The 12,564-nt window shown below is 37.1% G+C and overlaps 1 protein-coding gene across 1 annotated transcript in view; it reads left to right on the forward strand.

The window, feature by feature from the left end:
* syt6a (synaptotagmin VIa) overlaps positions 1-11,670 on the forward strand; it is a 151,933-nt gene extending 140,263 nt beyond the window's left edge. Inside the window, exons 6-9 of the mRNA XM_025006597.2 lie at positions 5,316-5,436; positions 6,320-6,491; positions 8,600-8,750; positions 9,411-11,670. Coding sequence (XP_024862365.1) covers positions 5,316-5,436; positions 6,320-6,491; positions 8,600-8,750; positions 9,411-9,482 — 516 coding nt within the window. The 3' untranslated portion in view covers positions 9,483-11,670. The remainder of the gene's footprint in view (positions 1-5,315; positions 5,437-6,319; positions 6,492-8,599; positions 8,751-9,410) is intronic.
* The last annotated feature ends 894 nt before the right edge of the window (positions 11,671-12,564 follow it).

Below are 12,564 nucleotides of genomic sequence, written 5' to 3' on the forward strand. Positions count from 1 at the left end.
ATCAAACAATTACTAAAAAAACTGATACAGGAACATAATGTCACTATCAGGCAAAGACATTTTCCTGTTTTTGCATAATCAGTCAACTCTACTGATCGCCCATCACATCTGTCTGGGGTTTTATAGATGACTATCCAATGAAAAGTGTCAAAAAGAACTTGTGAATTGTGACAACTCAAAGTTTATTTCGTTTTAAAAGAGGAGATTTTTATTTTCATTTCCTGAAAAGTTGTGGTTTTAGAAATACTGGATTTCTTCTTCCTGACAATGACAATAAAAAACACGATGTACAAAAAAAAACAAAACAAAAAAAAACAAACATCTTTTCTTACAAATTAAAAGACTCAGTTTAAAAAATATCCAAATATCTTTCTCTATTTTCTGCCAGCCTCAGCTTCTGAGTAAAGTAGACTATGGAGACATGATGTTGAATATGGAGATGTCTTAGTAATTCAAATATGCATTTATCAATATTTATTTGTCATCAAAGCCCTTTTCAGACAGGCCCCTAGACATTGGAAGGTGACTTAACTACGTTCTCCACAAACTAAATAACCTTTTAGAGCATTACTGGATTGTATAAAATTTGGAAAACCTCCTTCAGAGTGAAGTCATTCATGATGCTGCTACACTTTTAGTACTCACCTAATAGCTTTTGCTGCTACTTTCTGAGTCCTAGAGACGCTCTCCTGCACCCTCTCCATATTCTACAGGCAAACCTTTTTCTCGACCACATTAAGATATAGATATGTGCTAGCGCAGTGGTTCCCAAACATTTTATCTTTACCCACAAAATAAAAGTTGCAGGACTTTTGGTTGAAGTACAGAAAAAACTGCTAATGAAATACTCAGGAAAGAGCCAAAATCAGCCATTATATTATTTTTGGCTTTACAGTTAGGGATAAATGTGTTATTTAATAATAATTTTTGAAGTAAAAAATAAATACCGTGTCCCAACCCAAACTTAGGGAACCACTGTTCTAGAGGATCATGCCACAGTACTGCCAAGGGTATCGCATCTCCGCTTGATTATGTCCTTGAACTTGTCACAATTAGGTGGCTGTCAAGGCTTGAGGCTGGCATGGTCAATCCTGCTTCAACCCAGGACCTTAATAATCTGTCACCCCAATGGTTAACTACAATGAACTCACTATAGAAGTTTGTATATGTTCAAACCCATCATAGACCTACCACGCTCTGTCGCACATAATTTGGAGATCTCTGTGTTCTTAGTATGCAGATGAAGTCCTTGTCAAGACCTTCCAATGACCATTTGGCTGATTTATTTTATGTCATAGCAAGGGTCCAGTTTAAAAGGGTCCTTACTGAGTCAAAATGAAATGACCAAACTCCAACAAAATGGCAGAGGAAATAATTTAAACATCAAATAATATATTGAAGATACAAGTGGAAATCATAGGAAGCTGTGGCTGGATCACTGACAGGCAACATAGACAGTGAAAGCGCTTATACAAACAAGGGTTTAACAGTTTGCCTTGGAGTAATTTGCACATCATGTAGCAAACCCTCATTTTCACATCTTCACTTTCACAAGTTCTATTTAGGTCTTAATCTGCTGCTCTAGTTTGGAGAGTTAGCATCTTAATATTTGTAATTATCCCAAACCCCAAAGTGCAGAACAGCCTATCAAAGCTTAAGCCCTCTTTAAAAAAATTGAATAAATATAGACTACATCAATCTGTTAAAGCAGCAATATAAAAACAATCAGACTTTGGTCACTTTTCCGGTAATGTTGTGGACATTTTATTCAACCATGCCTGTAAAGGTGACAAAAAAGATTCCAAATGCGGACGGCACATCTGTAATTCATAGAATATTAAAGTGTATGAGATGAAGTAGTCTATAATATGAAAGTCCTAACAGAGTCAGATTTCACACAACATCATGCGAACCACTACAACACCAGAGCCCTGTTGTTGCTGTCCTGAACATTGTCCTCTGCTTCCATTGGCGACCATCTCAGCCTTGTTACCCTAAAGTTTCAAAAAAGTTAAATTTACAACTGACCCACTTTGTTTGGCTGAGGGGTGTTTCATCAGTCATAGTTAAAACTCATCTGTTGACATTTCACGGTCTCTGGTCGCCACATTAACACTGTTCTATGTAAGTGCCTTAAACTATATTGCCATAGTGTAGCTGAAAAAGATTAATGCAGTGCAGATGTTACTGACTGCCTCCAAAACTGCCTGTGATTCTGCACGAACAATCAAAGTGTCACGTTATGCTTTTACACCACTTGACATTTTTGCTGTGCTCTCACATTATAACTAAACCTTCCCACCCTTCAAACAAAATCCCACACTTCCACAGCAGAGAAATCCTGACTGCAATTGTGTGTGTGCGTATGTGTGTGTGAGAGAGAAAGAAGCTACAACTGCAGCACTCAGACAGGCAGCTCGGGATTTGCCAATCATGGGAGTTCTTACCGAGCTCATTCAGGGTGATTAGAGCTCTGTGAGACCTTAATAGTGCTGATGGGTCTAAGAGCCCATATACGGCAGATAATAGGACACTCATTCCACTTGATACTATTAGCTCAGAGGGGACTCACACAGGACTTTATGTGAATAAATGAGAGTTCATATTTAAGCATGTAGGCAGGTTTATAAGTGTATAAGCTGAAAGCTGAAACCCAAATCAAACCTTTGACATAAACTCATGTCAATGTCAAAGTTTTGAATTTTTTGTGGATAACCGAGGTACATCATATTAAAGAATAAAGCTTTGAATTGGACATTCTTATTTAAATGGGACTGTTCTGTTACTTTACCAGTTTTAGGTGTTTAGACCTTAAGCTTTACATATTTGTTTTGAGTCTACAAATGGAATTAAGTTTTATTATAGGTGTCAATTGACGCACTGAAGCACCCTTATTAGTACTTGGCCGTTATTTTTCCCTTTCCACCATGATACTGGATTTGCTACTCCTCCCGCAGCTTTAGAAAACCCATACATAAAACATATAAAAATGTGTGCTGGTGTAGATTCTCAGTCATCCAAGACATGGCAAATCCAAATAAATAAACAAGTAAATTAACTCCAGTTTTGTAGTTGAAATTTTTCAGTTTTGCTTCAAATGCAGGGAAACAAAGCATTCAGCTGGAGAGCGTGAAGTTCCAAGTTTTGAACTGAATGAAATAGTCAGTTTCTAAAACTTAAAATTGAGAATTTCGCTTGATACTGTTGTTTTTAATCTAATTCACAGTTTCTCTGTGAGTCAGGCAAACAAAGCCACAAACAACCCTCAGGAAGGAGGGGAGTAAGATTAATCTGCATGTAGCTTTAGCTGTATAAACAGACCATGTCATGTAGTTTAAAGCTTAAACTGCAAGACAGTTTAAAACATCTTTAATTACAGAAAAGTAGTCTAGTTTATTTTTATATCAAAATGTGCAGCTTGTTCAGGAATAGCTTGCTGTAACATTTTGTTGCAGTACATTGTACAGCATAAATAGTAAATAAATTTTAAAAATGGCAAAAATCTTTTGAGTATACAACAATAAGATTTTTGGTGAAGGATGAGAGAAAACCCATCTCTCTATGGAGCTCTATAGCTACAGCATACTTCACAGTAGAAACAATATTTAAAAGTTAAATGGTTGACAGAAAGTTGAACTTTTATCCAGGTTTTACACACCTTTATTGCATGTTTCATTTAGTGTGATAATGTCAACACACTAATTTTTAGGCTGTCTAAAATTGTTGAAGACTTTTTTTTACTTGCACAAAGTTTACAGTTCTTGTACAGTTTATACATCAAAACAGATATTTTTGTCTTTTTTCACTAATATAGGACTTTCCTGATGTCCAACCTCCTCAAGAGAACAGAGTGTGCACATCTAAACTGTCATTGACCTTTATTGCATTTTTATCTCAGGATTTTCTCTTCAAAACTGAAGTAAAGGGTCTTTTTACCTTCTCTTAACTCCTACATAAAACGCTGTAGAGAAACGTGACATGTGTGACAATCAGACAACTTAAAGTTTTTGCACAGTGACTGTTTGAGGCCAACTTTCTACTTTGTGTTACTGTCTGTTTGTCTTATTTAGAGTGCTGTCAGGAAGCGAGAGACACAGATGTGTGGTTACTATGGTGACCCTAATGAGCCACTGACAGCAGCTTTTCTTTTGATATAGATATATATATATATTTACACTTCTTCTGTATAAAAACCATCAACATTTTGTTATTTTTATTTGTAACAAAATAAATTACTATTACTATAAATTACTATTAGATTTAAAGACAGCAGCTACATTGACACCATTCAAAATTTAAAAAAATCTCAGTTTGTTTGTTTGTTTGTTTGTCATTGCTTCAGTTTTTAATCAAATATGCAAAGCCAATATTAAGTTAACAGACAGGTAAACATGAAAAAAATACCACTGGTTATCTAGTCTGCTTTACTAAGAGAAACTGAAATGGTAAATAATCACAAGACAATGATGAAGTAATAAAACAGTTCGGCCACTGTTGTGTACAGTAAATACTGTGGATGTTTATTGTGGGTGTGAAAGGTATTAAGTCATTTAAAATGAAGATGTAAATAATATTGTTGTGTTCTGCTGATTCAGAGTTAATTCAGAGACACTTCTTGTTGAAGAGGTCAATAATCTTGATTTACAGATAGTAATTTATAGGACACTGTATGTTTTCTAGGGTAAGTTTTTGCTGACTCATTTCTCACTCAATTCACATTTAAATAACCATCAACTGATTATTCACTAATCACTGGCTGTTTATTGATATTTATTCAGTAGTTAAGCACCAGTAAACTACCAGTTTACTGCTCTATTCATACCTCATTAGTTCCCAAAAACCCAAACATTAGACACAAAATCCAAGGTTCAACTCTACTTCCGTTCTAATTTTTATTGTCTTTTTAATGTTTTTGTCTAATATGTGCATCAAATGTCTTTCCTTAATACACAGAAACTACATGTTATCCTGTAATCTGCACTGTAGCTACGTTCCCTTCATACTAACTCACTTATGGTGGACAAAACAGTAAAAATCTTCAACAGATTGTGCTTTTATTTTATTTATCTATCTACTTGCATGTTTGTTACTCGCTGTTTTATACTGGAAGTTTCAAGACATTACTTTACCTTACTTTGCTTCACTGAATCAAAGTAATGCAGTGGTTAAAAACAGCAGGTGGGAAATGAGATACAGTCATTGATCCCAGAATCAGGAAGAGACTCAGAATTTATTGTACATCACTCCCCTGTAAATCAAAGCTTCAGTGCTGAATATAAAAGTGTTTTTTTTTCTTTCTGTTTGTGCTCCATCAGGAAAGTGTTGACCTTGGGGAGATCATGTTCTCACTCTGCTACCTGCCCACTGCAGGCAGACTCACACTCACTGTCATCAAGTGCAGGAACCTCAAGGCCATGGACATCACTGGATACTCAGGTGGGTTGTGTTGTTTTTGTTTACAACTCCCTTAAAGCTACAGTGAAACAAAATGAACAACCCTATATGGAGTATCCATTTGGAGACACGTCCGATAAAATGAGCAAAATGAAATTGAAATCCCTCTGTGAAGTTGAGTTCTCTTTAGTTCAGCAGTTATTAATATCCTGCACTTGTGATATTAAAATTTTGTCAGTAAAGAGTCTGTTGTTTTAATAGACTTCCATTCTACTTTTCTATTATCTGCTCCGAAAATTAGGATATCACTTGTAAAACGTGGCATTTATGGCGCGTAAAATGCCAGGGTTCAGGTGTAACTCAAAATGAATGTGGTATTTTTTTTCCCCCTTTCCTCCCACAGTTAATGACATTTCCCAATTCTGACGTGACTCACAATTCTAATCCCCCTGAGTTTTCAGGGCTTTAGCTGTCTGCCATTATTTCAGTCTGCACATGGTGAATCCAAATCTATTGTGTTGTGCCTTCAAGCATAGCAGGCTCTTTATAGATTTAGAGCAGTTTACATCTAACTTAAACTTTGGATAATGTATTGTACACAGTGATTTATCCCAGACAAATAAAGACTAAAATCAGCATTCAGGAAGCTTTTCCCACTCATGCTATTTAGCAGCTATCTTTGGCCTCCCATCATCTTTGTTTACGCAAGGCAGTGACTCACTTTTAAGCATGTTACTGATGTCAGGTTCTGCAGGGATGCTTTCCTGCTTAAAAAATATGCATAAAAGAGAATAGACATTTTGTTGCTAAAGTTAAACACTGAAACTTCGTCTTGATTATTACTGTTACTGCAAGATTATTTTCAGATAATATTGACATTCTGTTGCTTTTGTCCTTGATCTTCCTTGTTTCTTCTCACCATTAGATCCCTATGTTAAAGTATCACTCATTTGTGATGGGAGACGTTTGAAAAAGAAGAAGACGAGCATCAAAAAGAACACCCTGAATCCCACCTACAACGAGGCCATCATCTTTGACATCCCTCCAGACAGCATGGACCACGTCAGCCTGCACATTTCTGTCATGGACTATGATTTGTATGTACTCTATATACTGGAAGTTAAGTCAGTAATCTCACTGGGCTGCAACTGTTGGGGACTAGTTGGTGAAAATCATTCATGAGCAAGTCTACAAAATATCTTAAAACCTTTGCAGGGGTTCTAATTTCTAAATGTGGGTACTGAATTTTGAACATTTTCAAACAAACTCCTGCAACAATTATTTTTCTCAGAATAGTCACAGAGTTGTTGTAGGTGTCTCAAACCCATTTCAAACTCTTCTCAAAATAGCTCCCAAAGGTTCTTGAGTGCTAGAGCTGTATTTTTACAACAGCATGAGAGCTCTCTTATGACAGAAAACATCTAACACTACAGCCCCAAATATCCAGGTCTATAAACCAAATCTGCCTATCTTCATTTCAAAAGTGTGTCCAGTCGGTTAGATCACAAAAATGGGGGTGTCTGCAGAGGAGGGCGCAAGGTGGGTAAAATGTGGGAGGCAGTATAATAAATGTGTACATCCTAGATGTTCAAGATGTGCACACAAAATAGGTCTGTTTTTCCAAGCAGAGAGCCAGGTCAGAGTCTCTTGCCCGCGACTCACTGGTCGCAAACATTCAGAATTCAGTGAGACTGCAACTGAAAATTTGCCAACTTTCTTGCAATTTTGAGTCACCAACGAGTGTCAAGCAGTTACAGACCAGTGAGATGCTACCCTTAGTTGATGAGTTAATTATTGATGATTACACAGAGATGAAAGAAAATGCTGAGCACTACATGTTTCCAGATTCCAGAGTGTTGCAATTAACGTGCACTACACATATTTGAGTTTTGGGATTTTTTGATCAAGCAAAACAAGTTGTTTCAGCAAACTGTTGAATTAAGAAAATCTTTTGTTTTTTATTTTTCTGTAGCCCTGTCTCTACTACTTTGAATATGTTTTTTTACTATTTATATTAAAAACAATGTCCACACAACTCTAACAAAAATGTTTCAACACAAATGCTGGACTATATGGGGTGACAACCTCCGCATCAACAACATATCCAAAACACCCATGTTTACAATTACCTCTAAGTTATTTACTGTTTCAGGGCAAGATCAACGTTTAATGGTGACAAGATCAGGATAAAGCAAGAGATACAGACAATCTGGTGAAAATAGTTTTAGTTTTGTTGTGGTTTAAGAGCATGATTATCGCTTCCAAAAAACTTCATATGTAAAAGAAAAACATCTCCACTTTGGAAAGCGCTTTTTAAAAATCTCAGTTTTTCCAGCTTTTCGAATGGAAAGTAAAAATGAAGCCGAAAATCTCCTTTGTAATATGTGCATACAGAGCTTGTGTCTTAATTGAGCAGTGGATCATAGTAGAGTTGTTTTCTGTATTTGCCTATGGCAAAGAAAAAAAATGAGCTCAACACTCAACTTAAATTTTATTTGAAGCTGTATAAACAGCATGGTTGTGTCCAGTAGTTTGGAAACTATGGTCTTATAAAAGGAATTGCATGAGGTTCAGTAGATCATTTGGGCAATACAAATATAAATAGATGCTGGATTGGATTTATTGTTTGTCTGAAGACTATTATTGCTGATCAAAAATCACTGAAATTATAAGATCTGAACTGAGGTACTGAGGAGAAAGCAGTTTGCTGCCGTGCTCTTTGTTTATGTATGTGAATCTATTTGAGGATAGGGAAAACATTGTAGTGCAGACAGCTGACAGAATGAGAGCATTCAAGTTAAAGGTCAGACTCAGTTTTTTGTGTGTTTTGTAGCATTAAAAAAGGTGAAAACTTTAGGATTAGATGCTTAACCCTGTGTGTTTCCTTTACAGCTTGTCATTGTGCACAGACTAATCAGGTTGTCCTCATAATCTGGGGATTTTGGGAAGATAAAAATCAGCTTTCATTCACACATCGCTAAACTATTGCGAGAGCAAAGATCAGCTTTGATGTCTTTGTGAAGCGATTTGGTTCAAGTGTCACAGAGACAATTAGTTGCACATTCAGCACATCAATTGAGAGAACATCCTCATTCACATTTGTTTCTTTTGATTGCGAAAGGGTCCTCACACACTTCTAAACAGTGATTTAAAAGATGCGTTAAATCCAAATTATTTATAGCCTCGTGCATGTGTTTTTTCACAGGGTAGGTCATAATGAGATCATCGGTGTGATGAGGGTTGGATCCCACGCCGAGGGGCTTGGCAGGGACCACTGGAACGAAATGCTGGCTTATCCGCGGAAGCCTATCGCACACTGGCATCCCCTGCTGGAGCCCAAAAAATCTGAGAAGGAGGTACGTTTAGGGGTGCAGGGAGCTTTCTTGGTTCTCTTCTGTGATGTTATCAGCTTGATCAGAAACTAAATTACAGATGTGAAACCACAGTCAGAACCAAACGGCTGACCTTTGGTCCAACGCAATAAGCTGTAACTGTCCAGAGAAGTGAACCATTGAGCAGAATGTATCATTGTGAAAAAACTCAAAAAGTAATTGGATCTTCCAGGCAACTGATGATACGGAATTAAAACAAGTTGTTGTAACTTACCAGATATGGGTGGGGAATTTTTAATGGCTTTAGTTAATGTACTGTGTTTATGCATAGATGTGAGAAATGTTTTCTTAAATAAATCTTAAATGAAGCATTAACAAAGAGTATACTTAGTATGTGAATTTTTAAAGACTGTATACATTTTAGACTGGTACTTTAATAAACTGCAGCCAAGGATTAGACTGTCATTTGAAAGGGATAAAAATAGCAGAAGCTGATGATGCCGCCTGATTTTTGGAGAGAGTCCTGGCCAGTATTTTGTCAGTGTTATTAATCCTTCCTGTTTGAAAGCACTCCGTCTCCTCCTGGAGTGTTTTCCTTTTACACAAATATCTGCCCAGTAATGGGAAGTGACCAACGCAGCATATGCTGAATGAATCACTGCCTTGTGCTTGTGTGTCCTGCAGTGGAAGGCGAGAACAGCCAGCTTTGACAGCCAGGGCTCCTGCCCCTCACCCAGGCCCCCTGCTAGTCCCTGAGACGAGCTACCTGAGACCCAGGGGCCCAGAGGGGGGGCTTTCCTTCCTCCTGCTGATCCACTTCCTGTCTGTGTGATTAAGGAGAAACACAACCCCACTGTCTCTCTCTCCCTCTCACTCTCTCTCTCTCTCTCGGTCCCTCCCTTCCTCAAGTCTAGTCTCCGAGCACTCCTAAGAACCGATCTAGGACCTTCCGTCAGCCAGCTGTGTGAGGCTCTGTCTTTTTCTGGTTAAAACTTAAGGTTGTCAATTTGAAATGTGGCTCTTGTGATGGCCCAAAACTGGCTTTGTTCCTTCAAGGGATTGGTTGGAGATCCAGTCTGCAGACATTTAATGCGAGCAGAGGCAAAGTGATCTTGTTGATCTCAAAAAGGACTCGGCAAAATAGACATTTCAGCTTTGAACTGCAGAGACTCTTTGATGGAAAAGTCACCATCAGATATCACTCTGTGAAAGCAGCGGAGGTTTCACAATGGGAAGCTAAGCAGCAGGCCAGTGGGGATAAAAGAGATTATCTGCACAGCAAGCTATTTCAGAACTCTTTGGCTCTCTCAGTTCTCTATGATCAACAATAACACTGAGTTATATCATTTTTACATACTAAATATAAGTCAGCTTCATTGTAATTTACTTTCAAATTCAACAACAGAAGGTATCAGATCTGGAGCTTACTGATAAAAGGTGGGATCAGGCTGAATATGAACTTATCTGAACAGTTTTACAGTTTCAGTGTTGTTTTCAGAAGCAGCAGTTTTACAGTGTAAAGAAGAAACAGCTGGATTATTGAAAGCAGTTTTTAACAGTGTCTTAAACCAACATAACACCTAACTTACACTACAAAAAAAGCTTGAAAACAAGTTTCAAGAACAAACGAAACAGCAAAAACATGGTAAATTATTCAAAAAAGAAATGACAAAGATCTCTATAAACAGAGACACTTCACAACCGCCTTTCTTCTTACCCGTTTACAGTTCTTTTTTTGACCAACACCACCCTTTCTTCCACAGTAAAACAAAAATGCTTAATTTTCTTCCAGATACACTTTAAAAAGGCACTTTTTCCATTCATCTTTTCAAATTTAAGTTTGGTGGATGTAAATATCTTTATGTACAGGTGTTTTACTATGTGTATGTTTTGTTTTTCTAATCTAAAAAAAAGCAGAAGAGATATAATAAATAAATAAATCAAAAAGATATTTTGAATTTATGTAGCTTTGTTGGTAGGGATAATAAAGAAAAAGAGCGTGATCATGTCCTCTTTTTATAAATCCAACTTCCTCAATGTTTATTTAATGTTTATTCTTTCACTAAATATACAGTTAAATATATGTTTAGGAGTAGTCTGCAAAATACAAAAATAGAGATTTGACATTATGAAGAAGGAAAAATATTATTTGTATCAACAGCACACTAATTCCTTTAAGGTTGTGTCTTACTTGGCTGCAACTACTTGGCCAATGGTGTTCATGAGGTAGTTTCCAGTTGTGTACATTTTGTTCACTCCTGTCACTTGAGTTTTGCACATGTTTAAAGATGAGTGACAGCTTTTCTCTCAGAATTGTCACAGTAGGCATCCACAGCCCATCTCCAGTTTTTTGACACCTGCACAAGGCTCTCCTCTAACAGAAAACATCCCAGGCAAACATCCAGGTCTAAAACCCACACTGGTGACAAATAATATTTATTGAAAAACCATTCCATATCTACCTGTGTTCATTTCAAAAGCATATTCCAATAGATAAAATCATAAATGTGGGGGCGACTGCCTGAGGTGAGTGCAAAACGGGCCAAGGTGGGTGTAGTTGGGCCACAAAGTAATGTGATCATGCACACAAAAATAGGCAACAATTTTAAAAGGAGTAAGTTTAAAATGCAGCCACACAGCTTGCTTAGTTGCTTGATTGCAAATACTCAGAGAGTTTAGTGAGACTGACATAAAAAGAAATACCTATTTTCTTGCAATTTTGAGTCACCAACTAGTTTCCAGCAGTCACGGCCCAGTGAGATACTACTTTTATTGATCTTTGTTAAAAGATTAACATAATTTTTTATTGTGGCTAAAATGGACAGGAAAACAGTTATTGATTAGCTACATGTTCAATATTTTTCTTTAGTTTACTTCACCATAGGTAGTATTTCATCCATTTTCTTTACCCACTTCTCTTTTCCGGGTCACAGCTGATGCCTATCTCCAGCAGTCACTGTGTGAGAGGCAGGGGACACCCTGGACAGGTCATAAGTCCATTACAGGGACACACAGAGACAAACTACTATTAACACTCTCACCTAGGGACAATTTAGAGTTACCATTTAGCCTGACAGGGATGTTTGTGCTCAGTGGGAGGAAACAGGAGTACCTGGAAAAAAAACCATGTGTGCACAGGGAGAACATGCAAACTCCACCCTGAAAGGCCGCAGGTTGGGAGCCACCCATAGTATTTATCTATTTATTTTATTTGTTAAATGTTTCTAAGCACTGAGAAGCACATCTGTAGGGTAGAAAATAACCAAAATTGTCCTTTGCACAACAAAAATGCACAAACCACAAACTGACCGTTAGCGAGCAACAGTAACTCTTTTGACGTAGCATTTTCTGAGTCAGAGCCTCAGGTTTTAGAGTTTTGCCTATAACTGGTCATTAAAAGCAAGTTTTACCCAGCTCACATTTTAAACTGTTGACATGTTGTTTTAAATACTTATGTTGCTCTCAAAACTGTGGAGCCTCTGAGTTCTTTCTTTTCACAGCAGCACTTTTACTTCATGCTAATGCTTCTCTTGTAATGTTAACACATCTTGTGTTAGCAGGGATTTTCCAATGTTAATCTTAGCTTTTGCAGGCTGTCATCTCAGTTTGTGTAGAAAAAATGTGTAATCACGGTTATCATTACCTGCAAATTTCTCACAGAAATGTCACTGTCACTAGCAAGCAAACATTGAAGTGCAATGAATAAAATGATTTGGAGGTGTAAGATGATGCTTGTCCCAATATGTTTAACAATTTATGTTTGTTTGTATGGCTCAATATTAGAAATTACTGTTATTGTACAATTTTCTAAAGTACCTACCTGTTGTTCTTTTTATAA

The sequence above is a fragment of the Kryptolebias marmoratus genome, linkage group LG8 (assembly GCF_001649575.2).
Source record: "Kryptolebias marmoratus isolate JLee-2015 linkage group LG8, ASM164957v2, whole genome shotgun sequence".
NCBI lineage: Eukaryota > Metazoa > Chordata > Actinopteri > Cyprinodontiformes > Rivulidae > Kryptolebias > Kryptolebias marmoratus.